Raw genomic sequence first — 26,524 nt, forward strand, 5'->3', positions numbered from 1 at the left:
GCAAGGCGACACGCTCTTCCTCGGCTGGTAGCTCCTAAAAGCGACTCGAAGTCCGGCCCGCCGGCCCGCAGGGGCTTCAGAACGCACGCATGCCGGGAATAGCTGAAGGCGCAAACGCGATGCTCGGCAAGGCCGGGCCGCTCACCGCCCCCACGAGAGGCTCCGCCTGCGGGGGGTGCCTCGGGCCCCCCGCGCCTCCTCGCCCCCTGGGCCTCGGGCGCTCCGTGCCGGCGGAACGCGGCGAGGGAGCGGCGGACGCGCCCGGACGGCGGCCGGCAGCGGGCGGGGCGGGGCGGGTTCCCCCGGCGGCGAGGCCGCGCTTCCGGCGAGCGGCGGTGACAGGCGGGCGGCGGCGGCTGGAGGTACCGGCACCGGCGGGGTGGCGGGGGGTGCCTGCTGGAGAGCGCGGCCGGGCCCTGCCTGCAGCAGCGGGGCCCGGCGGCCTGTCCTGGTGCTGCTGGGGCGGGGGAGCGGCCCGGCGGTGGGGCTGGGGCTGAGCGGGCCGGGGCTGGGCCCGGAGCCGCGAGCGATCCACCCGGCTGTTGCCGGGCTCGCCCTGTGTGGGGGAGCGGCTCGGTTCGCCCGCGCTGAGCGCCTGGCGGGAAGAGCGCGGCTGCTGAAGCGCCGCGGGCACCTGGGCGGGGAGAGCCTGGCCGGCAGCCCGCGGTGTCCTGCTCACCGCTGATCGGTGCTGGCGGTGCAGGTACCGCCGGATCGGCGCTGCCGGGCCTGCTGCTGGCTGCTCCCGACCTGCGGCGGGGCTGGCGCTGGGGCTGGCTGCCGCTAACCCCAGTGCCCAGCAGCAGGGACTGGTACTTGTCTGCCTTCAGACAGCTGGCGTGTACTAGGGGACCTTTGTTTCAACAGTGTAAGTAGCAAATCTGAGTCTCGTAAGCAATCTTGAGGTTCGCTCAGGCGTCTCACAGGAGATGGATGAGTCGAAGGGAACGGGAGGGAACGGATGTATTGTGGAGAGGGTGATGAGAAGGAGGAGGGTGCAGCCCGCGCCGGGCTGTGTGTGCCCCACAGCTTTCCTCACATGTGAGTCCTGGGCGGGTCCTGCACGGCGCTGAGAGCAACCTCTGTACTTTGTGCGGCAGCTCCGAAGGGGACCCTTGGAGAGTTCAGCGCTTTTGCCCTCAGACCCTGCAGAAAACCAGTAAGGGCAGGCTGCCTGCTCGCTAGGGTGGATTTCCAGCGGGCACGGAGGTGGCCTTCAGCAAACGGATTGAGATGACTGGGGAAGGAAGGCTGCTCAATTAAAAAGCTGTTGGAATAATGAAGAACCAAAGAGCTTCCGTGAGCAATAATTTGTCTGTTCTGAGTTTATTGGTCATGGTGAGCCATGACAAGGTCTCACCCTGGACCTCTTTGTTCTTTCAGGGTAGTACCAGTGTAGTGATGCTCTCGGTGGTATCTTGGATATGTCTCGATGTGAGGGAAGATAAGGGGTGGGCTTTGTAAGTGGGTCTTGCTTCTGGAACTTATTCATGCATGTGAGTACTCTGAAGGTCTGCTGCTGAGTAACTGCTCCCTTTTCTTGCAATGTGCTTGTTTTTAACACTACAGCAAAGTGCAGGTTCTTGATTGATGTGTACAGAAAAAGACATTTGTGCAAATAAGCCAGAAGTGGGAGGAGGTGTGGATGGCAGTAGAGTCAGAAAAATAATCCCGGAACTGGACTGCGTTGCATCTGACCATTGCTTGTTCATCTTGCACAGAAGAAGAGACCACTTTGCTTCTGTAATTCTTTATTGTAGGTACAGCTCCAGGATGTGGTAATATATGCATGGACTTATTTTGAAGTGTAATTCACTTCTGAACTAATAGTACATCTAGAAGAAAAACAGGAAAAGGAAACTACCAAGCAGATGTAGCTTAGAAATAAGTGGTAGAAAAGTAGTGAAATTGAAATTGAAGAAAAAAAATAGTTTGCATGAACAGCAGCTACCAAGATTTTCTGGATATAAGTGAATAGTCTTCCCTGGGTAAATTCTGGATCTTATATAAGGAATCTTCAGCTCAGAATTTGTGTGAAAATTTTATTTTAGTGGTCTGAGTTCTCTTCTTTAGCAGAATGTGCTGTTCTCCATCATATGTCTCTCTTATGTAGGAAAGTTAATTTTTATTACACAGCAAGTGTTCAGGTGCAGTGTAGTTGCAGAAGACATACTTAAGTACTTGGAAAAAAAGGTAATGGTTGGCTCTTTAGAGCTTGGCAGTAAGCAAGTGCTTCTGCTGTCAGGTGTGATTCTTTTGTTTTGGAATGTTCAGCTAGAATTTTTGTTTTTTAAATCTAGGTGTGTAATTTTTCTTATCTTATTTGCTATATGGAGTGTACCACTTGCTTTTTGTAATGAGATTTATGTAAAACAGGTGTAGTTTTTAAACTGAGTTAAATCTGTTGAAATGCTCTTTTATTGTTAAAAAAACATGAAGTGTTTTTAACTAACACTTTACTCATGTTAACAAATATATCACCATGATACATATGGATTCCATTTAATGACAGATCCTTAGGGGTCATTTTTGAGTATACAGGGAAGCATCTCATGTGGCTGCAGTATTGGAAAGTAAAATATGTATCCTTGTATGAAGATCCTAAATTTGTGTCTTACATCCTAACTCCATTTATCTCCTTCTCAGAGCCTACTAGTTCCCAAACAGGTAGAGGGTTACATGTCCTAAACTGCTGTATGGTTATCTGATGTGAGACCCCATGCTTTTGCCTTTTACATGTTGGGAAAGGGCGGGAGAAAATTCTGCAAAACCTTCTGGGGCTCTCTGGGTACTACAGTCTGGTTCACAAGAAGGACCTGAAATCTAAGAGGTCTTTTGCTCTGGATCCTGCTTCCATTAACACCATGGAGCAGTAATCTACAGCCAAGGAATGAAGCTGGCTGTGAAAACCACATGAAGGTATCTGGAGAGCCTTCTCTGTTTTTCCAAAGAGTGAGGGAAGAGCAGTATCCACTGGGCTCTTTTTGCAGTTTGGGTTCTACTAACAACTTCCACATGGTGCCACACTAAGATTAATTATATGCCTCAGGGGAAATCCCCTGGTGCTGTCTAATAACCTGCTCTTCTGTCTCTGGACAAGTGCTGTAAACTGACTGTGAAGCCAGGTGGTGATCTGTGTAGGAAAAAGTGAGAACACTTGGTGACTTGCTGGCCCTATAGCAGAGCCATCACTGCTCTGTGGGGAGATTTGGATTTGGTCCTCAAACGTTTCAGGACCCAGCTTTGGGGAAGTGGTTGTCCCCAAGAACTTCCCATGAAAGGCATCTCAGTGAATGGCAGCAGTTGAATGTGGGTCCTCTGTCCCCACTAGGGCCGGGAAGTCCCTGAGAGCTGTGAATGCTGAGAGGCTGCCCTGGGGAGCCATGGATGCTTCCTCAGCATGCAGCACTGGCTTTTGGGTCTGTTGAGCTCCTGTGGGAAATGCTTTAAGCTCGCTGAGTCATAGGAGTCAGTGCCTGGTGTTACCATAGAAATCAGATCAGCTGCTAGGGGTGGGGAGTCCTTGTCCCTTGGCTCCACTGCTACGTGGTTCCAGCATTAGCTCACGGTGCTAGGGAACTGATTTCTTGCTCCTTGCCCTGTCAAGATCAGAGGAGGTGAGGCAGCTCTGGCAGCCCTCACCAGAGGGCAGGGTATAATTTTGCTTGGAACTTTGCATGGCTGCAGTGGTGGGACCCTGTGTGTCTGATGTGCTGTCTTGATGACCTGCTGCCTGTATATGTCATGCTCTTTGATATTTTGGGAAACATTGCCTTTGATTAGCAATACTTTCCAATCCTTTGGGAGCCCCAGAGAGGTGAAAACTGGTTGCAAACTGGTGAGTAGCAGATAAGGGAGGACAGGAAATAAATAACATTCGAATGGTCCAAAGGGAGAGGAAAAACACTGAATATCCAATTTCCTGTGCTCTAAAAATGCATCCCCAAGCTTGGTGCAAGTATAGACCTGAGCATGGATGTGACACCTTCCAGAACTTAATCTCTCACAGATTTTGTCCTCTGTGCTGTCTGAGTAACTGTTTCATTGTTTTCTCTGGATGAATATACACATTCAAGCTCTAGGGATGGAAAGCGCCCTCTCCATTCTGCCAAAGGAAATAGCTTTATTGTGAATATTATTTTCACACTAAGGTGTTTTACCTCCTCAGATCATCTTTGAACCCTGTGCTCTCCTCATAAAGCAAAATAAGCACAAGCATCTCTGTGAAACAGTGTTATAGAGACTCTTTCTGATGCAAGGTGTCACTTCGTTTTTCTACAGTTCCTCTTGGCTTGCTGCCTGCTGGCCACTGAATTACTGTCCATGTAATCCAGACCTACATAGTTGTCCTTTTTAATGTTTCCTTGCTTACTTCCAGGAGACTGAATTCAGAGGATAACAGCTGCTTCCCAAGGATTGTCCCTGAATTGGTACTTTTAGGAGATCCTGTATGCTGTGCTAGCTCAGTCCCAGTTTTAATGTATCTTCTGCTTCAGATGAGAGTGAGAAGTATTTGCAAACAACAGCAAATGCACTGAGCTGTCTTGGACCCTCTTAATTCTTTGGTCTCCTTATGGCATGCTTGGTGAAAAATATTCAGGCAGTATAGCTTTAAATGAAAGAGACGATTCCTTGCTGCTGGCTATTATGTAGGAGAAAGGATTTGTTGGTGATGCTGAAAGGAGATGAAGATTGTATGTGTATTGTTCTCCCTGTTTTATAGCTCAGCCTAAAAAATTCCTGTTTTGAGGAGATGTTCACTTCTCTGTTCAGATCCCAGCACACTGAAGCACCCACTTCAGTGCTGTTGAGAGCTCTGGTTCTCCATTATGGGGAGAAGAAGGGGGGGTGATTCTTGGGAAAGCTTCCAGCACTGGGCCAACTGTGGAAACAGCCGGGCTTTGTGCCAGCCATTTGGAGGGAGGGGGAGCTTAGAGCCATGCAGGGAGTGTATCAGGCAGGGGCTGGTGCAGCCTGTCGCCTTCCGCAGAGTCCTGGTGCTGCTTCTGTTTCAGGAGAGAAAAACTGTTCTGTCCAGAGCTGTGGTCAAGCAGAGAGTCCTTGAGAGGGTTGGTACAGCTCTTGATGGCGTTTGATAGCAATTGGCATGAAAGAATCTGACATGTAGTGCCTCCAGCAAGGAGGAGGAGTTGCTGCTTGTATTAGGGGGGAGGGGAAACAGTCTCTGGATAAGTAAAGATAAGGGAGTATTGGGGGGAAATCAGTGAGAAGAGGAAGTGCTTCTGCAGGGAGGTAGATTTGTGATCTCTGTGTCTCACCTAACAATCTCTGCAGTCCGTGTTCTAGACACTGCAAAATAAACTGTGATATTTGGGGACCATGGCTACAGACCCACTCTCGGAGCTTCAGGATGACCTGAACTTGGATGATACCAACCAGTCCCTCAGTCAGCTCAAACTGGCCTCCATAGATGATAAGAACTGGCCAGCAGATGAAGTCCCTGCTTTTCCCAAGTCAGGTAAGTAGCCTGCTTGTTTGGGATCTGGATTTTGGCCAAAAAGCAGTTGTTTGTCCTGCAGCATTGTGGTCATATCTACATATTCAGAGAGCCCCAGATCAATTTAAAGCTTTATAGCCACATTAAACTTGCACCACACCCAAGTGAATCAGCCTTAGTTTTGAATAGCCAGCTGCTGTAAATGTGCTCTTCTCAGTCCTGTGCCTGGCTACATTTTGGTGCTGACAGTATAGATGTGCTGTAAATCCTTGAGTGTCATCCATTATGGTCTCTTGCAGAAGAGTTTGGCCTTCTGTACAGGAATAGTCTCAAACTTCCATCTGGGAGGTGGGGCTGGAGACCTGAGTTGTTGCTCTGAAATCCTGTGCTATGAACTATGAACAAAGAGGTCAGGAAAATTAGCTCAAGGATGTACAGGATGACCATCCATCATGGGGACTATGTTAAAATCCTCCTTTCCTAAAAAGCCATAGTGGTGTCCTCAGGTTTTGTCTTTGTGAATATTTGTGACATATCTGAATAATGGTTTGAGAGAGTGTACATTGAGGGACACATATGGCTCTCACAGGACGGACAGGACTCTTCTGAAGTCATTGCTGCTCTTGTCCATTCAGAATTTCAAAAGTGGGTTTTCAAGGTGTACAGTTGCATACATTAGCCCCTCCCATGTAGTAGTGCCATTTTTTCTTATACCTCTATCTCTTTGTACTTGCCAATAATGTGCTCCAGATCCCTTCTCTGATTGCTTGTTTCTTGTACTTTGTGCAGATGACTCCAAAGGCTCCCCTGAGCCTGTCACTCACCTGCAGTGGGATGATCCCTACTATGATATCGCCAGGCACCACATTGTGGAAGTAACAGGTAGGAACCTTTCTGTTTTCTCCTTTGATGTCTTTCCAGTTGGACTGAGGAAGAGCTTTTGTAATAGGTCTCTGGGGACATCTGCTGTTTGCCAAGCCCAAGTGGCAATGACAGGTGCTGAAGAAGGGACACCAAACTTCTTGAGTGTTTGTAATATGTGTGATTTTTCATTGACTTCAGCTAAACTTGGGTTACTTCTGGCTTACTTGGCTCTTGCTGCCTTGATTATATTATTTTCAGGACTCAGTTGCTTTTGCTGAATTGTTTTAGCTATGACTCTTTACTACATCCCAAGCACAAAAGTGTTTTTTGCTTGATAATGTCACAGAAATTACCTAGTTAAGCAATACAGCTGTAAGGTCCCCAGCTGACTGGGTAATCCACTATAGGTGACATCACTCATATCTGAATGACCAGAGCTGTCCAGAAATAACATGTACAGAAATCCGAAATAGGGGGAATAGGCAAGGAAGGACCTGTTAATTCAGGGTCACAAGCATTTGGATTTTCTTTGTGTGTTCTTGTCCATATTATTTTATTTACACTAACCCTTGGTGATATACTGCTGGGACCTCCATAAGAAAGAGTTTTGGGAGTATTCTCCAGGTTGCTGTGGTGAGCCTGAGTGAAGGGTAAGACCAGTTTGTCTTGTGTTCCTTGTTCTTAAAAAAAAGAAAAAAAAAAGCACTTCTTCAGCTTGTTGTGACTTGATTCATACTTCCTGCTTGACTATGGCCACCTCCTACCCCTCCTGCTACCACCTCCTACCCCTCCTACTGCCATCTCTCTGTACCTTGGTCCTTGCCCCACATGTGAATTTTCAAGGAAGCTGGAGTCCTCCTGATTCAGGGTTGTTCTGCAGCAGAGTTTGACTACAACGGAAAGAGTCTCAGACACTTACTTTGGTAAGAGTTGTCTTGATATCATTCTTTTCTGGGCAGTTTTCTCAAATGAGCTTTTTTTTTCCTGATGTCTCATGTTCCATCTTTTGTAGAATAAAATTGTAATGGCAGGCTCAAAACATTTTTGTGTGTTGTCTCCCGCTCAGTTTGACAGGCCAGGTGTTTGATATTTGGGCTATTATGCCTTTATAGATTTGCCAGAAGTGTTTTCATTTACAAATGTGTTACTAAGCTTCTTTTCCATGGGGCTGGAGTTTCAGGACTGGGGTTTATAGAGGTCTGCACCCTGGTCTCTGGTGCTGAAACTGGAAAGGGATAGATGTGTGGACTCCACCATTTCAGTGGTAATAGTAAGAATATTTGGAATGCGAATGGTAGAGGTAACTGGTGTTTGAGGACTCTGGGAAAGGGTGAGTTAAAGTAATTTGCTTTAGACTAAGCTTCAAAGTGCTTAGCAGAGTTTAGATCAGAGACATTGATAAGATTGGAATGTCAGCCCAAACCAAGGGTATAATTTGTCTGCTGCCTCCTGACATAAACACCACTCTTTCTTTGGGATTTCTGTTCCCATGGGATTGGGATTTCATGTTCTAAGGTAATATGACTTTTCTTTGACAAGCTCTCTGAATTGAATATCCCTCCAGTGGAGATGTGTGTTAGCAGCTGTTGGAATGTAGCCATTTGACACGGTCTAGGGTAACAAATGAAGAATTAGCCAGTTTCCTGAAAAGATTCCGGGATGGGATGGTGGCTGACATGGAGCCATGCCTGCATTCTGAACTCTTCCTCGTTGTGGTTTAAATTTGTATTCCTAGTGAGCTCTGTGTCCCTGCAGTGTCTCTGTATAGTGCAGAAACAGCTCAGAGAAGCTTCTGTTCCTGGCTCTTGCTGGCCAATTTTCACCGGTAGTTGATGCATCTGAAAGCATGTGATGGTCCCACACACGGCGTGTGGTGTGATGCCTTTCTTGGCACTGGGAGAGCTTGGAGCACAGCTCCAGATAGAGGATTTGTTGCCATATAGGTTTGAGACTTGCTGGTTTCTCATCTCCTGAAAGGAGAATTTATGAAGTTGATCAAAGGGGTCTGACTTGTAATCTTGGTTCCAGGGTGAAGTTGTTAATTTTTTTTTTGTCAGTAATTGAGAATTTTAACTGCTCAGAGTATCAGACAGAGTAGTGTTCTCTGGATTGTTGTTGGAGGCAAACAATCTGGGAAAGTTTGGAAAAATCCTATTAGATGTAGCCTGGAGAATAAAAATCTCTGGAGGATTAATATGAAACTGCTCAGATCTGCCTCTGCTGACAAATTGTGTTTTTCAGCAGCTCCAGGTGCAATGAACACTGGCTATGCTGAGCCTGAAACAAAATTACCCTAGTTCTCTTGTAAATATTAGCAAATGGCAGCAGATCAAGGATATTTTTTTCCATTCTGTCGATTCATTAGCTTTCTGTCCCATGTCCTTCCCTGTTCTGCACTTTAGAGCAGAAAGCTTGTGGCTAACTCTGTTCCTGCCTGCCCTGAAATATGTTCTGGGATAATGATGCTATTTTGAGACAAAAGCAGAAGGCTGGTTCCTATCCTCGGGCTGAACTCCATGATCCCAGTGTTATCCTGTGTAGTCAGAAAAGTAATTGCTTCTTGCTGAATGTGCATGGTGTTAATAGCTTAATGAAAGCCCGGTTTTGATGACAAAAAGTTAGCCCACTTGTTTTCTAGCTGACCTTAATTTCTGATTCAGTCCAAGGCATGCTGGATTTAAAAAGCCTGGCTATCTGACTTAAGAGGGTAAATAACTGAAAAACATTTTGCAGAATTTGTTAGGAAAATAGGTTTTTGGGGTTTGTTTTTCACTTAAAAATAGTGCAGCAGTTTCATGGAGACTCTCCTTGGTGCCCCATGCTCCTGTCTTTTCTGGGGACTGGGATCTTGTGGGAAGAGGCTGTCCATGGGAAAGGATCAGGCATGTCACTGCTGTCCCATGTGGTGGTATGTTACACAAAAATGACAGCAAAAGGCATCCAGGCCACAGTCCTGAGGGAGTACTCAGAACTGGAATATTGTTAGGAATCACAGTATTTTAGTTTAAGGAAACATTCTTTTGGTTCTGGGACTCAATGCTTTTCTGAAGAAAGATGTGGTGCTCTGCTGGTCCTTTCAGACTTGCCTTAAAGTGTGTGTTTATGGAGTTTTTACACAGGCTCTGGAGAGGTCTCTGTGTGGTTTTGTTCTTCTTGACTCTGAGTACCTCTTTTTGTGAGCACTAGCAGCGAAATTCTTCTTCACACGTGGTCAGAAGCTGAGAGGAGGTTTGATTTCATTGCACAATCCACTTCTGCAAAGTGTGTTTTTTTCCTTGCTCACGTCACATAGCATTTGGAGGAAACACAAGCTCCTGTTTGAGGACTGTTAAGGAACTATCCCAAGTTTCTGTTATGTTGAGAGTTTCTGTGTTCTCCTGCCAGTTCTTACATGGCAAAGGTGCTGCTTCCATTTTCTTGGGGGTTGAGGCAGACTAGATGTGACATAGTCTTGGCCTTGAATTTTAGCACAGGCTGAAATTCAAAACTAAAGCAGGAAGTTAATAGTCTAAAGGAGGTCTCTGGAGATGGAGTTCATACTGGAAACCTGTGGCTGTGTGGGATGAGAAGGGCTCTTGTGAGCCCTGGCAAGGTGTTCCTTCCTCATTCTGCTGCCCAGTCTGAAATACTGGTCTCTTCTTTGTGGTCAATATACAAAACTATGCCTATGAGGATCATCAGCATTCCCATTTTACACAATAACTGTCCTGCTTTCTTTTGGGATAAGAAAATGGGGGCATAATATATATTGGCATATGAGTTTCTCACTGCCAGGGAGGGTAGAAGATAGTGTATCAGTGGCCGGGAAAGTGGCTGTCGCTGTATACTCCGGCTACATAATCCCTGCCCAGTGATTTCAAAACTTTGTTGGAGCTCAAAGCGTGTTTCTGCTAGTTTGTGTGGGAAATCTGCTGCCTCACATCATTAATTGTCCACCTGTGGGGCTGCCCTCACAGAAAAGCTGTAATGCCAATATGTGTAATTGAAGTGGGAAAACAAGGTGGAGAGCTATGATTGTACCTTCTTTAGTTTTACTGGATTGAAGTTGCAATTTCAGCAGTAAATCTATTTTCATTGGTGAATCTGATACCAAACCTAACCAACAAACATGGCTGCAGGTGCCAAAGCTGTAACTAGTGCTGATGATTAGCTGTAGGTGTTGCTGATTGACATGGGGAGGTAAAATCAGTCTTGGAGCACCAGTAGCTGTTGTTTCTCTAGGTAGGCAAAGGTAGAAGGGGCAGACAAAACCTGTGTTGAAGGTGTATTTGGTGGCTAATGGACTCAGCAAAGGTCCATTAGCAAAGGGTAAAGAGGGTCCTTTTCCCTTCAGGCATGGTGCATTGTTACTGGTTCCATTAATACAGACTGCCTGCATTTCTGCTGCTTTTGGATGTCGTTTCTGGCTTTTAACTTTTTTTGTTTATTCGTCTGTTTAAGAATATTTTGTTTGATTAAAAAATGATGAATTGCCTCTGTAGAATTGAGTCCATCCAAAGCAAGCCCAGCTTGTGCACCGTATTTTGATATGCAAGGTCAAGGGAAGGGAGAGTATCTAAGGAATTTTAAGTTTCTAAGGGAGGCTAAGAGAATGGAGAATTTCTTCCTAGAGCCCTTCTCTGCAAAGGCTTCTGTCTCAATTGGCCCATATGGGTCTGTTGAGTATATAGTTGTGAGAGTGATGGAAAGGGGCTGGGTGTGATAATAAATGCCTTCATAAACTAGAGGAACCTTCTTTTTATTCTAATTGGCAGTTAATTTTTTTATTTGGAATCTACTAATCATAAAAAAAAGTTATGGGTATGGGATGTGTTACTCATATGGTATGATACCGTTCTCTGTACACTTCTGAAGTTGTTCAGAAGACTTCAGAATTAATTGCAATTAACCCTTTTAAAAGTGGCAGTACAGCAGTTGCTGTTTTGGTGGCAGAGAAAATGTAACAGTAAGGGCAAGAAATTTGATTATATGGAATTAGTTGCAAATTCAAGAAAGAGATTTGGGAATCAAGGGTTGCTGTTATTGCCTCTCATTGTTAGACAAGGCTGCTTTGGAGAGGAGCATGGGGGAAAGATGAAATGGAAGGAGGTTGAATGCTGCAAGACAGCCCAGTGGCAATCTGGCTAGGCTCTCAGACTTTACCCTCATGATTACTTTCTGGGAAGGGATGCAAAGCTTGGCTTGCTATAACTTTTTTTCTATTCCTCCAGACCAGGGTGCACTTGATGGGGCCCAACCAGGTAGGTAGATTTTTTGTGGCACTAACATTTGGTTCTGTAGATCATGGTATTCCTTTAGCATGACCATGGCCTGTAGCTGGACTGTCTCAGGGGAGCCCAAACTTTGCTCAGCCTTAGGCTGCACTGGCAATTTTTCAGGAGTCCAAAGGCTGCACAAAATTGTTGTCTGAGGGCTGCACCTCTGCCTCAGGCACAGCAGAATCATCTGAGCCAAATTTGGCGAGTGGGCTTTACTTTGGGCACTTCAGGGCTCATGGGTCTCTGTAAATCCTGTTCCTGTTCTGTCACGGTGGTGGCCTGCTTGGACCAGTTCAGTTTGAACTCCAGTTTATCCTGTTATGATATGTGCTTTGAAAGTTCATTTTAGGATTGCTTCCTACTCTTTCACGTGATCTGCTGCTGCACTCGCCAAGCAGCTGGTACTTAAACTGGATTCTCCATCTGAAAGCAACCGTTATCAATTTCTTCTCCATTTGGCTGCAGAGATGTTGTGTTCTGGTAACTTGTTTGCCCAAAGCTGTGCTTGACTGCCCTGGGCTTGCTGAGCATTTGTTAACACTCTCCGGACTTCAGTCCTAAGTCTCAATAATTTGGCTGCTGGTGCTTTCATGCTTCTCAATGTACATGAAAACTTCTATTGGTGTGAAATTCTTATTGCTAAGACCTTCACACGATTCATGGAAATGCTGATTCTCATTTCCTCATTATGTGGAGTCTTCATCCCCTTTTATATGTTCTCAGACATCCTCCCAGTCTGCATTCTTTAATCCAACCCTCTAGTATATTTTGCATCAGTTAAAGCTGTATTCACTTTATAAGGCTTTCTGATTCTGACAGTGGATATTGGGAATATCGAGATGGACAAAATCGTGTATTCAAATACTTCTGCTTTGAGCTCCTTACCTTCTTTTCCTTCAGGGCTAAATCCTCTCTGAAATTCAATAGGCAACTAAAATCTACTATATTTAAGTGTTTCCCAGCTGTGCCATAAGCTTAGCACAGCTAATTGGAGTGAAATTACATTTGGCAGGTTTTTTACTGACAGTGGCTCTGATTAAACATGCTAAGCTTTGTGAAATTTGTGTAGTAATGTTCCAGCATTCTGCAGTGGTGCCCGTTCCTTGACCCTGAACTCTGTTAACTTTGTTATTTTAGCAGTAACACTAGCTTTTGGTGGCAAGTTTTATCCATCTGCATTCTCTCAGTATCAAAGTACTAGGATACTCCCATTTGAATCTTTTAACAAAGTGGGCACTTAACTGAAGCGACCTGATGAAGATAGGAATGAACAGTCTCTAGACTGCAATTAGGCTGCCTCGAACCATGACATAAATGCTAAAGGATATATTTCAGCATATGTAATGAATATATTTCTATTTACCTAGAAATAATAAATAACAGGATTTGGGTACCAAGGATATATTTTCCATGTTAGCTGTGCCGATTCATTTAATGCACTGTCTTGGCTCATTATTGCCATCTTGATGTGAATTTCTGCTATGATACATTGATATTGCTGCAGGTTTCAGTCTGAAACATTTACATCAGCATTTCAATTTCAGCCCTTTTAGTAGTGTGGCCTTGCACGCATGGCTTGGAAATACAGCAGTGATTTTCCTTTCCCCTTGTCTTAGAAGATGGAAATGCTGCTTTTCAAGCAAGAGGAAAAATGCAGTTCAGGCTTTAAAAGTGCCATAACGATGTTCTGGAGCTTATGTCTATCAGTGCTACAAGTTCACATCTCTTTAGATGAGCAGCTGTCTTGACTGGAGAGGCTTTAGATATTGGCTGGTGTCTTGCTCTTTGTTGTTAAAAGCAAAATAATCTGAATCACATCCTTCAGGAAGGTAGTTTAATTCCAGTCTATGTTGAAAATATGTTTTATGTATGAACTTACAAAGCTGGGGTGCTCTGTGAGTACTGGTGGTAAATAATTGGTTATTGGTTTGTTGTTAACTATTGAGCATTCCTCATCTGGGAGAGGTAGGAGGCAGCCTGGGAAGCCAAGTGATTACTTCATGGTCTATAGTTGTGTTCAGTGGAAACTTCAGCTACTTGCAATTGCAAACAAGGGGTGAAAACCTAGATACATAAGATTAGTACTGCAAGCAGGAAAGCAAGTACAAGGGATGGAGCATCTGGGAAAGATCAAACCTGATAAGAATCTGTTCTGTAGGAGGCAGAGGGGCCACCTGAAGGTAGTTTCCTCCAACAAGAATGCATGGAATGGACTTTAGGTTCTTGTTTATAAATTGGAGCAACTAATTGTTCATCTTTGATGCTGAATTATTGATTTTGTCATGTCTGGAGCAAGGACACTGATCAGATATATGTCAGGTAGAAACAAGGTTGGCAGTTGATGATTTTGGAAGTTTCTGCGTTGACAGGCTGAGCTCAGTGTGATGAAACTGGAGCAAAACCCAGAACTCAGAAAAGGGCATGGTTCCTTTGTAGGTCTCATGCATAAATTCATTCTGATTTGGAAGGCAAAGCAGGCCACTCCTTTTTCAGTCATCCAGGCCACTGTAGATTATCTTTTGATGTACTTGGCCCTGGAAATTGTCCAGGGGATATATGCCATCTCCCCTTTGGCAGAATCATGGATTGTCTGTTTATTCTTTACCAGTGATCTCAGACGTTTTCACCAAGGCTATATAAGGAACAAGACTGAAGACTTTGCATAGGCCTTGCTGTAGGCTTTTATGTCATTTCAGAGAAAGCTATGTGAGGTATGTCGTCCCTTAATTGTGACTTGTCAGGTCTGATAATCAGTGTCCAGAAGCCTGAGCTGAGTGTATGGCCACCCACAACATGGCACAAACATGGTGCTGGTACTGCACACCAGAGGCCTGCCTTGATTAAGCTTGCAGTCTGCATCTGGCCCTCAGACCGTCCACTCTGGTGTGAAATGCAGCCTCTCAGTTAACTGAAGGTATCACCTGTTCTGAATTTAGCATAGAGCTGTGTTTGATCCATTGTCTTTCTTGCCATTCTCTTTCATGACTATAAAACTCAACAGATTATCAAATACTGCATCTCTTGGTGCTTTATACAGGCGGGACCATTTGTCTTTCTGATAGAGACATATGAGTTGCTCAAGACCAATGGAAAAGGTCACAATATGCCATGTTCCTTTCCCAGGACTTTGTAACTTGCACTTAGTCTTTTAGACAACTCAATTACATTAGACCAGGCCCTAAAGGTCATAGCAAGCTACCAAGAAACTCTGGGCTAGGCAGAGAATGGGCTACCGTGGGATATGCGATGTGACGTTGGTCTTGTGGCCTGGCTGTGACTGTATCCGGCTGTTCCAGATGAGCCTTGCATCACTCTCTCCTAGTCCTGCATTCCAGGTCATGTGTCCTCCCTAACTGCCCCGTATCTCCGCATGTGTACGTCAGTGTGATGGCCTATGCTGCCCCTTTCCTGGTCCATACCTAGTGCTGCCACAGTGTCCTTAGCTTTGGTAGAATTTCTGGCTTGTGTGCATCAGTAAATTCTGTGTTGTCTGGTGAGTGACTTAAAAATGGGACTTGTAAGGTGAAAATAAAAATTAACAAGTAGCAAGAGAATCTGTTCTGGCAAGATGGGGGCAAAAGGGGCCTGGTGGCATCTTAATGTCATGGCTGGTGTGTATGAGTTCTCTGCTGCCATTTGCAGCACCAAGTGGTCACCTGGTACTCACAGGCAATATTCCCAGAAATATCAGGTTTGCTGTTCTGAGACCTCAGTTGCTGCATGGCAAGTGTAGCCAAGTGGTAGTTGAGGACAACAGCCTGTGCCAAGGTGAGAAAATGGCTGCATGGATATTGTAAATCCATGCTGGGAAAAGGATTTATTTCAAGAGGACTGATGTATTGCAGGTCTGTCCTGAATAAGTACTGATCCTTGCTTCTTTTCTGTGCTGTGGTCTGTGTGAGATGGTTTGCCATATGGGAGTAAGGGAGGTATTGTTGAGTATAAACTCAACAGCCCCATTCACTGTTGCACTCTCTGCTTGAAGAAAACACAGGTTTCAGAGCAGGGTGAGTAGCTAAAAAGGTGGGAAGACTTTCACCCTTCATACTAAAGGAACCATTTCATCTCCACTGCTGCTAAAAAGAATTCGTCTTTGTGGAAATGGATTGGGTGTTGTGTCTGGGAGAGAATCAGACTTTCCCTCAAACTCTCTCTGTATGTCTGCAAGATTTGTGACCTGGTTTGTACTTATCCAAATCTCTCTATTCCCTAGCACGTCTGCTAAGCTTGGCCATGCGTGTCTGCTTGGGCTTTGTTCATGGGGCTGAGATCTCTGCTGGCAGAAGTCCACTGATGGTTGAAGACTTGCTTTGGGAAAAACTTGGCTTGTTGTCTCTGAAGCCTCAAGTGGTGGCTGGGTGTGTCCTCCATGACATGACGGTGCTTTATGGGTTATTTGGCTCCAGTGTAATGGGGACTGTTTTCTGCATGGCTTTTACAAAGAATGGTTTGTTGTGCTGCACTCTGCAGCTCCTTCCGTCTCAGGCCGGAAAAATTTCTCTGTGGATGGAAAATCTAGGAAGCAGTGAAGAGCTTGTTCTACAGTCCCCCTGGAGAATCCAGAAGCCCTGCTTGGCCCACCTATAGAAGACTTAGGATGACGCTTGTTTCTCATCTTTGGGATGCAACTGGAACTGTTCTTTTTCTAGGAATTTCTTGATTTCCAGGGTATGAAATGTCCTGTGTTTTGTGTGCAGGACTAAGCTTCAGGTGAAGCAAGAAACAGGTGCACCAGACTATTAGAAGTTAGTCTGGGACTGTGCAGGGTGGAAGGAGTTACTGTGCCAGTAAGGGGCAGTTTTCCCTTTGCCTCCTTGGACACATGTGCATCAGGAACAGTGCCCAGGGACAACTTTGCAGGATTAATGCTCTGAGCGCTCTGCTCTGTACTTGCCTCCATCCCTATGTGCCCCAAGGCATCCTGGCTTCCAGTCCTTCCTCTCCTTTCAGGGCTGGAGCAGGGAATCCGTTCTTCATTCTCATTGTTGACTTGCCAGGCCCTTGGTGTTCAGGTTTCTGCTTCCACACTAGGCCCATGATAACTGCTGAAAATCAGATTTAGCTTTGCTGGAAGCTTGTTACGGTGGTTTCTCATTCTTTCTTTACCCCTTGCTGCCAAGACCACGTGAAGTCCTTAACTCCCCATAATCTCTGGCACTTTATCTGCAGGTGATGACAAATATGGAAGAAAAGTCATTTTGTTCAGTGCCTGCCGGATGCCCCCAAGTCATCAGTTAGATCACGTGAAACTGCTGGGGTAAGTAGAGTCTTAGTAGGATGCTGTTAATTTCTTAAATCTGACCTAATTCTCAGCTGTTGGATTCCTGGGGACAGATCTGCAGTGGCTTCTTTAGCTGGACATGTCCTCCCAAGTGCTTACCTCCATTGCTGGAGATGCAAATCCTCTGTTGTGGCACACCTGAAGAGTCCCAAAGGGAGGAAGAGCCTCTCTGTAGCAGAGCACAAAGTGAGTTCATCAGTTTTTTCTTCCCAGGTACCTGAAATTCACACTGGACCAGTATGTGGAGAGTGATTACACTCTGGTGTACCTGCACCATGGCCTGACCAGTGAGAACAAGCCATCCCTGAGCTGGTTGCGGGATGCCTACAGGGAATTTGATCGCAAGTGAGTAAAGCTGCAGCAATCAAGGGAGTTATGTGCTGTTCTCTAGCCTAACATAGAGGATCTTCCCCAGGCCCCTTGTGCAGCTTGCTGATCATAATTTACTGTCATTTATTCTCCTGCTTAAGGAGGTGGATTGTTGTTTAATGCAGACTGAATCATACGATAAACAGCTCCTTCTGTAGTTACATCCTTTAAGCCAACAGGCAAGCAGCAAACCCAGGACCTGGTGCAAGTGTGTCAGCCCCATGGTATAATTGTAGGTTCCTGGATAGACTGCTCACTGCTTTTATGTGAATCTTGGAACACAGGGTAGCATGTCCTTAGGCTGCTGAGTGGCCTGACACAGCTATGGAGCATGGAAGAGCAGAGGCCAGGTGTGCTGGGGCGTGGTGAGGCTCAGTGCAAAAAGGATGAAGCAACCAGGGTGCCTTAATTTATGTGGAAAGGTTAGTTCCTCTGCTTAAAGTACAGCTTGTCATTACTGGGCTTCTCTTGACAGGTACAAGAAGAACATCAAAGCCTTGTATATTGTGCACCCAACCATGTTCATCAAGACCTTGCTGATACTCTTCAAGCCTCTGATTAGGTAGGAAGGAAGCACTATTGGAGGCTTACCCACATGCTCACACTGCAGGGGAACAGTGGGGGCATTCTCAGAGGGGCACAAACTGAGCCCAGGCTGCCAAGCTTATCCTGGAGTCTCTCACCATTTTCTATCTCCTCCCACTTCTGAGCTCAGAAGTACTCACACACCAGAAATACCTCTTTAGGAAACTACAGAGTTTGCAGCTCTGTGATACTCTTTTTCTCTCCAGCCAAGTAGAAGTAAAAAGTTGCAGGCTCTGCAACTCAATTTTTAAATTTATTGTGATACTGAAATCATAAACTATTAAATAATTGAGAGTAAAATCTTCTCAAGCCTACTGCTGAACACAGGAAAGAGAAATCCAGAATTTGAGGGAGCCTTCTGCTGCTGGGGCTTCTAATGTCCCTAGGAAAGTCTTTGCATCTCCTGGTAAAATAGATGGAGTGGCAGAACGATGTGGGTGACATTTCTGCTGCTCAGCCATACCTCCCCTTTGCCCCACTGATGTTTCTTGCAGCCCCCTGCTCTTCCTTTCTGTAAGAAGTCAGTTCTGTTACTGGATTTCCCAATTCCTCACATTATCTGCCTTTCTCTTGTTTTTCAGCTTTAAATTTGGACGGAAGATTTTTTATGTGAATTACCTTAGTGAGCTGGAGGAGTATGTGAAGCTGGAACAGTTGGGGATCCCAAGCCAAGTGCTGAAGTGAGAATACTGCCTCTCTCCCCCTTGCTTGGGGCTCTGTGAGAGGGGACTTTTTGTAGAGTGGCAAGGGAAGGAAGAGATGGTTCCACTCAGGCAGTGGTGGTTTTCCAGGGTGTGGTGACAAGTTGCCTTCAAGACTGCTTTCTCTCTGCCATCCTTCCTGTGTGTCCTTGGCCCCCAGTCCCCAGTTCTGTCTGAGATAAAAATCCTCCCCCAGTGAAGCACCGATGTTGTATCTCCCAGTCAGCCCCCTGGGGACTGTCTGCAAGATACTGACCTTAACACTGACCTGGAGCTCATGGTGTGCATCTGCTGTTGTCTGGGCACCTGCTTAGCTCATTTTGCACTGTTCAGCTTGTCTTTAGGGCTTCCCAAAGTTGCCATAATCTCAGTCCTACCAGATTGCTTCCCTGTCCCACACCCACATATGCATCTGTCTCATCACAAGCAGTGCTGTCCTGGCCTCCTGCCCACACTGTTACTCAGCTACTCCAACTCTTGATTACAGATAGATACTCCTTTTCTCCCTTCTCTTTTTTTGCAACCAGATGTTCTTGTGCTCCAGAACTGCCTATCGTGGTTTTGCATAGGTGTAATTGACTATACTACTCTGTTGCTGTTACCAGTGGGTGTGTGGTGCTGCGTTTTTGCACTTTCAAGGATGTGGAGTGGCTTTTTTACTAGTCTGTGTTTTGCTGCAGGTATGATGAATACCTGAGATCCCTGCAGAAACCTTTGCCCCAGAAGCCAATACCTCCACGCCCACCTCTGCCAAACCAGCAGTTTGGAGTCTCCCTACAGCAGTGAGTATTTCTGGACTTTGCTGCTTTTGCCCTGACTTGCTTGATATGATGTCACTGTATTTATTACTGAAAAACAGCAGAAAATGGCTGCAAAATTTCTTGCAGTTCAGACTTCCTATGAAACTTTAATCATTTTCCCAGAGAACCCTGTGTTTGTGTCCAGATTCTGACTAACTCAATTCAGTTCCACCCTCTTGATCTTGGGTTAGATTGTTTTTGCAATTTAAGGTCACTAAGGGAGGAGCAAAATAAGGGCCATAGGGTCAGCTTTATGGCACTAGAAACTTCCTTTTAAGCAAAAGAAGTCTGTAGGAGGCTGATAGGGGCCTCTCTAGGACTATGCTGCTTTGAGCAGTGCTGCAGATTTGTTAGTTGTTCTCCAAATCCTAAATTCTATTTTAAAAGCACCTCTATTCACCCTTGTAGTGAATCCCACTCCCCATTCCTGCACAGTGACAAAGGCAAACACAGACACTGGCTAGGGCTGGTGATACTGAATAAGTGTTGAAGGTATTTTTAACTCTGAGTGTGGTTTTGCCTCCCAGGGGAATGAGGAGGAGCCAGTACTGTGTAGCTAGACACATCCTCTGAGGCAGTCTGGGAACACATTCCCCAGCTTCAGTGCAACATTTCCAGATGGTGTTTGCCCTGGTGCCGTGGTGCCTGAGCTTGTCAGCAGCCTGGGAGGGGTGAACAGCTCTAAGCTATCCAGTGGTCTGGACAGTCAAATGTGAGGGTGGCACCCTGGTGTCATGAGGTATTCCCTGACAGCCATTTTGCTGATATTTGATCTTCTGTCACAGGGATGTGGTGGCCAATTTTTTTTTTTCTCATGTGTCAGCTTCTTTCTGCAATTGCTTCTATGGGAAAGGAAAAAGGAAGCGTAACCCTTTTCACCTGATTCATAACTAGAATCCTTGCCTTCTGGGAAACCAGAAACTTTGCCCTGGCATATATAGACTGAGATTTTTACAGGAGATGGAAAAATGTTCCTGTGGTCTAGTAATGAGCTCACACTTGCTGCAGTGAATGATGGAACATGATGGGTGAAGAGGATAGAAGCCTGGAATAATGGCTGAACCAGGGATGGGGATAGCAAGATCATATGTAGTACAGCTTGATGCGGGCAAATTTAAGACTTGGAGGCTGCATGTAGGGCAGGAGCAGTGCTGTGTACCAGTCATGTATAACATGTTGTTTCTTGCTGCAGTCTCAGGGAGAAGAGCCCCGATCAGTCTCCTGTTCCTCTGGTGGTCAGAGACACCATTGCTCACTTGCTCGAGCATGGTAAGTGTTTGGGGAAGCTGCGATCCCGTTTCAGTGATCTCTGTTCTGTCCAAGCTCCCATCAGGACTGTGGTAAGATAAAGAAAAGCAGCAGTCCTAGAATAGGGTGTAAAGCCTGAACTAGGTGAGTTAGCTGTCAAGTGAGATTGTGGAGGGCTTAGGAGACCTTCTTCTTTCTGGAGGAGTCCATGTTCCCACTTTGATAAAACTAACCAAATGCTCCTTTTATCCTTTGTCTGATAGTGGAAGCAGAATGGTTGTGCTCTAAAAAAGAGACTTGTTCATATCTGTCTGAATACCCCACAGCATGGATTTATAATTGTTAAGGCCAGCATTTTTAGAGACTCTCGCATGGCTGATTTTTTTCTTCTCCATCTGCTGTCACTTCACAGCTCTTAATACAGAGGGGATTTTCCGGAGATCAGCAAATACACAGGTTGTCAGAGAGGTCCAGCAAAAATACAATATGGGTAAGTGCCCAAAGACATCAGAGCCACTCTCATTCCCTAGTTACTACTGTCCAACTGCAACTGTGTTGGAACTAGTCCGTCATGGATCCTCTCCTTCTCTGATAGGTCTGTAGATGAGGCCTCATCTTGGGGTATGACCTGAGTTGCAAGGGAGAAGTATCTGGCACTTCTGCTGTGGAAAGCATATTCCTTCCCACTCATATTCCACTTACTACCCTTTTTTTTCCTGAAAGTTTCCCTGTTTCATGGGGTGTGATATACCATCTTACTCTGGTTATACTGAAGGGACTTAAGATGACCAGGATGAAACTTAGTCATGTTTCATTTGATGACTTTTAAAGATGTAGTGCTGGATTCAGCACTGCTTTGTATGTGATTTTGGAACATATTTTTCCACTCTGCTAGAAGATGTGATAGTTGAGGATTCTGTGTTCTTTAAAATACCCCTTCCTTAGTTTTGGGTTCTGACCGTCATGTCCTGTCCTTTGTCTGGAGGAGGTGCTGCTTTGGCCCGTGAGCACTGAGTCTCTGCTCTACTTTCTCAGGTGTGCCCGTAGATTTCCAGGAGTATGAAGATGTCCACCTCCCTGCTGTGATTCTCAAGACCTTCTTGAGGGAGCTACCTGAGCCCCTCCTCACTTTTGGCCTCTACAGCCATGTTGTCAGTTTCCAGAGTGAGTTGTGACGAGTGTGCTACTCCCTGAATGTTGCACTGGCTAAAGGCAAAAGATGTCTTAGTGGGGACATGCATGGGATACCTTGTGACTGCCAAGAGGGCCTTCATCAGGATGGGTGCTGAGGATTGTCCTGCCTCTCTTGATTTTTAGGTGTGGAGGAGGTGAAACGTGTGGATATTGTTCGCAAAACACTCCAGGATTTGCCAGAAGAAAACTACCAAGTGCTCCGTTTACTGACAGCCTTTCTGGTGCAGGTGAGCACTAGCCTAAGCACTTGGTTCTCATAACACTGAGAGGTGCAGGCAGGCCTTCAGCCTAAAAGGTGAAGGCATACAGCCTGTGTGGTCTATACCAGGAAGGCTGAAAGCTCCCCGGGGTGGAGGTAGGACTACAAAGTAGCTGAGTAGAAGAGGGGTCTCAGATCTGCTTTACAGTACTTCCTGCTGCCAAGGAAGCCACTGCAAGGCCATTCAAGCAAGATTATGAGTGGTGATCTGGACTTGTAGAGACATTATCTGACAGTCATCTTGGTCCTGTTGTTATGATATGGCCTGACCAGCTTTTCTCCTCTCATTATCTCTGTGAGTCTGTCAGCTCTGGATTTGAGGAGGGTAGAGGGCAGCTGCTGTGTTATTCTGTAGGATTCACAATGGTCTCTTTCCTTCCCACATAGGTCTCTGCTCACAGCGACAGAAACAAGATGACAAACACCAACCTGGCAGTTGTGTTTGGCCCAAATCTGCTCTGGGCCAAAGATGTGGCCATCACTCTAAAAGCCATCAATCCCATCAATACCTTTACCAAATTCCTGCTGGACCACCAGAAGGAGCTGTTTGAGGCTGCGGAGGCCTGAATCCAGGCCAGCCCACACCTGCACACTGTGCCCACCTTCCCCCTTCTTTGTCTTGGAGCTGTGACCAAGCTGTCTCCAGTACAAAGGGACCATTGATCTTCTGGGTGATGAGCAGAGTGAGGGCTGTGGAGATGATGGTGAAAGTGTGCAAGTAAGTGAGCAGGAGACCTGCAGTTCTGGATGGGCAGGGGAGCTGGTCTCCCAGCTGCTGAGACTGGAGTCCTAACCCACCTGTGCAGCTCCTCCAGGGCTCATCACCAGTCTTCTGCCCTATCAGATGACCTGCCTTCCTTTCCTCCCTCCCTTACGTGCCATTTTTCTGCCCTCCTGATCCCTTCCTCAGCACAGATCTTTTTGTTCAAGCTCCCAGTAGCCCCAGCTCACCCCTCCTTGCCTCCGCTGGGCTGTTTGGGCTAGGGTGGACTTGCTGGTTTTTGTGGTGGAGACATTCTTACTGTGAGTGCCGTTTCTCAGCACTGAACATGCATCCTGCCTTTCCCCAGGGGCACCTAAAGCAGGGAAAGGAGCAGCAGCCCTTGTGCTTCAGGTAGCAGCATGTCCTGCATTTGCAAACACGACTCTAGATCCCCTGCTTCTGGCAGGCAGGTGAAGGACAGGCTCACGGCAGTGGGCTATTACCTGTCAGACTCCAAAACAATGAAGGTGAGTTTAGCCTAAAGCCCAGCCCCTTTGGGGTCACCTACTCCCAGGTACTATTCAGTATTTGCTGGACTGTAGTGGGTGACTTGCCTCCTGTAGTTATCTAGCTCAGGTGTGTTTGTCCCTCCAGCAGCACTTCCAGCCTGGCTGGGAAGGCTCATGCCAGGCCTGACTGTGCATGCAGGCCAGCTGTGACCCTTTGACAGCTGGTGAGTCTGAATGGCAGGAGTGAGTGCCTTGGTGGCACTGAGCTGCTGAACACCATGAGGATCAGAATCTGGCCTGGCTGCAGCACAGGGCCTCCTCTTCTGGCATATGTATCTGTGCGGACTGGCACAGATCGCCTTGACTAGTTAGTTGTCTTTTTGAGCACAACTTTCCTCAGCACACTGTAACAGAGCATGGCCTTGAGGGAAGGTCTGGGGACTGGGGCTAACCCTCACCATGGAGTGCACAGGGCCTGGATTACAAATTTCTGCCCAGGTGCTGAGTACTCATGTGCCAAAGCTGTGAGGTAACAGCTATTCCATGCCAAGGGCCTTTGCCGTGTCTCCTCTGGGGTTCACACCTTCCACCCTGCCACCTGGTCAGATGCATTCTGTATGCCCTGGGCACAGCTGGAGAGACTGTGTTCTCTGCAAGGCAGGCTCAGAGTGGGGCGGTCCTGGCACCTCCCTGGAGCAACTGCAATACTGTTACAGCATCTCTTTTGGCTTTGGGTTGCCTCATTCCCATTACCTGAACTGAAAGAGATCCTTCTCCTCAGCCTGGGCCTGTCAGGGTTTTAGGAGGGAGCTTCTAGCCTTACTTCACTGGTGTGATTTATCTTTGTATCTTGTGCCCTGTGTGCCTGGGCCAGACCTCCCTGCTGCATCTGGCCTCAGGGACAAATCTTTTGGACCAAGCAGAACTGTTTTTTTAAAAGCTACTGGATGCTAAATAGAATTTGCTTTTTCATAATATTTTAACCTGCCTTTAAACACCGACCAAGGGTCGGTGCCCTGGTGTAATCAAAGTAAGTGGCATCTGCTGCAGGAATTAAGGAGACTGCTTTTTGCTAAACTCTGGAATGGGGATGGGTGCAAACATAGGCAGCTCTGCAGGGCAGCTAGGTCCAGCCAGCTGGCTTGGAGGAGGCACACCCACACGTGGGTGGGAACAGCGAACAAGAAAGTGAGCATTACTAAGGCTGGAGCAAGAGATGTTGTAAGATAGGACTGGATCTGATCCTTTCTAGATACTGGTAGACTTTGCCCTATGGAGGCTACCAGGCTGCTGACTTCTTCATCTCCTTCTTCCAAGAGTAGGAGCCTTCCTTGTTTGGCCAGGATATGAATTCTTTCATCCTGAACAATTCACAGCAGTAACTAAATACATGTTTTTTGAGGGAGAAATAATCTGCTCCTAATTCATCTGTAATCTCTTCTAGAATGAGTTAGCAGGGCAGATGGGCTGTGGAGGAGTAATCTGGGGTGGACTAGTGTGGAGAGAGGTGTACTTGCCCCAGTGTTTAAGGGGCAAGGCTATGGAGGCTGATGGAGTGCAGTGCAGCCCCTCTTTCCCTGCAGGTGCCCTGCTCTGTGGAGGCTTTGGTAGGGGGAGAAGGAGACTTGGTGCTCTGATTGTATCTGCAGCTGACACTGGCTTCTCCTTCATCTCCCTAGAGGAAAGGCCCAAGCTCGGCAACCTGGAATCCAAGTGCCTGCGTGCATGAGGCCTGGCCCTACGCACTCTCTGGGGAAGGTGGCATGTTCTGGCCTTGCAGAGCAGCAAGGACTGTTCCCTGCCCAGTAGCCGGAGGAGCAGAGCTGGAGTAGCTCCTCTCCAGGGGGAAAGTGGGGAATACTGCAAGTGTCTGAGTTCTGGCTGGAGTTTGATGGTTTATTTTAGGGGTTTTTTTTTGGGATTTAGATTTTGGTTTGTTTTTTTTTTTTTTAGTGAATTCTTGAAATGATGTTTCCTTTTTTAGCAAAATAGAGGCTGGTTCATCCCCTGCAGGCAGGGATAAAAGCCTGCTCCAGTTCAGTGCCTGCAGGGAGCAGATTCAGAGTGTTCAGGGAACTACTACTGCTCATGGTGGGAAAGTGCTTGCAAATCCTGGAAGGGACCCACTGTAAATATCCCCTTTCCTCTACTGCTCCTTGTGCTGGAGCTGCTGAGGGCCCTGGAGCAGGCACAGTAACCAGGGTTGCTTTTGCAGTCTGTTCTCCTGAATGCCTTGTATTGAAATATTCCTCCTATGATCTGAGCAAGGAACTGGCCCGGGCCTGCCTGCAGCCTGTGTCAGGTGGGTGGTCACCAGAGGCTGCACTTGCCAAGGCCAGGGGGTTAAATTCCCTCCTCACATGGGCAGGGTCCTGGCTGGGCTGGGTTCCTCTGCCTCATAGAGGTTGGGGGTGGTATACAGTTAAGGTGCTGGTCTTTTGTTGGTTTTCTCCTTGCTGTAGAGCTGCCCAAGGGTCTCTTCCCTGGCTTACCTTTCAGGTTAGCTATTAGCCATTTCTTCCTGGGGGGTACCTGTTCTGCACCAACCTCCTGCTTTTAGCACCTAGAACATTCCCCTCTGCTAGCCAAGCCTCCTGCTGTCTTAATGGCCTCTGTTCACTCCCTGGCCCAAGCTGTGAACTGACACGAGAACTTTTGGGTGGTGCAGGGATTCTGGGGCCATCCAGATGCCTTGTGTGCTAACACGAGAGAGCCGAGGGCCAGTTTGGTCCCAGTTTCCTTTTATATGCACAGGGGCTCCTGTGCAAAAATTTCAGCTTTGCTTTTATTGCTGGCGTTCCCTGCCTTCTTCTTTGTTGATGTTCATGAGGTGCAGGCCTGGGTTTTCACGGTTCACACTGTTTATTTTCTTTTAATCTGCACCGATCTTGTATTTCACAGTTTGCACTTTTTGTATTTCAATAAAAATGAAAATGTAATCTCAGATTACATTGGTATGATGTATGATTTGTATGATGATGACAGGTATGTTTGTCAAGTGGCGGCAGCAGCAGCGGCACATCTACAAAAAACAAGTAAGGCTGTCTATGCTGCAAACCACAACCATGCTGCAAGGGAGGAAAGAAAGTATGAAATGCCTCCTATGTGAGTAACTCCGAAGAAATACTAGTTTGCAGGAGCCTCGGGATGGAAATAAAGTTTAAAAAATTGTATATATTTGGCTCTTTCCTGAAGAGGGCTATTCTTCCACATTACCGTCTTCCTGTCATGATGAGCAGTCTGCCTAGGACTGCCCAAGGGTGCCAAGTGGGAGCCACTTTAGGATTAGTTAGCC

General features: G+C 46.5%; 1 protein-coding gene across 6 annotated transcripts; it reads left to right on the top strand.

The window, feature by feature from the left end:
* Positions 1–309: 309 nt before the first annotated feature.
* Positions 310–26,173, top strand: ARHGAP1 (Rho GTPase activating protein 1). 6 transcript variants are annotated; one of them, XM_088057488.1, is made up of 14 exons: positions 310–362; positions 5,296–5,479; positions 6,248–6,340; positions 11,533–11,562; positions 16,750–16,837; positions 17,075–17,206; positions 17,706–17,792; positions 18,397–18,495; positions 19,197–19,298; positions 20,509–20,585; positions 20,977–21,054; positions 21,600–21,728; positions 21,882–21,985; positions 22,405–26,173. In XM_088057488.1, exons 2-14 carry the CDS (start codon positions 5,341–5,343, stop codon positions 22,582–22,584), a joined length of 1,338 nt encoding a protein of 445 aa, XP_087913614.1. In that variant the 5' UTR covers positions 310–362; positions 5,296–5,340; the 3' UTR covers positions 22,585–26,173. The 6 variants fall into 6 exon arrangements, with proteins under 6 accessions (XP_087913614.1, XP_005522510.1, XP_087913616.1 ...); XM_088057490.1 differs by lacking the exon at positions 310–362 and adding an exon at positions 662–868; XM_088057492.1 differs by lacking the exon at positions 310–362 and adding an exon at positions 1,277–1,299.
* The last annotated feature ends 351 nt before the right edge of the window (positions 26,174–26,524 follow it).

The sequence above is a fragment of the Pseudopodoces humilis genome, chromosome 7, assembly GCF_049639895.1.
Source record: "Pseudopodoces humilis isolate 2021_Gansu_Grassland_sample_001 chromosome 7, ASM4963989v1, whole genome shotgun sequence".
NCBI lineage: Eukaryota > Metazoa > Chordata > Aves > Passeriformes > Paridae > Pseudopodoces > Pseudopodoces humilis.

Bases quoted from the DNA above. Each gene is read 5' to 3' on its own strand.
- ARHGAP1 (XM_088057488.1), top strand. From the start codon at position 5,341: ATGGCTACAGACCCACTCTCGGAGCTTCAGGATGACCTGAACTTGGAT. The intron at 18,496-19,196 runs GTGAGAATACTG...GTTTTGCTGCAG, and splicing joins ATCCCAAGCCAAGTGCTGAA to GTATGATGAATACCTGAGAT. The intron at 21,986-22,404 runs GTGAGCACTAGC...CTTCCCACATAG, and splicing joins TGACAGCCTTTCTGGTGCAG to GTCTCTGCTCACAGCGACAG.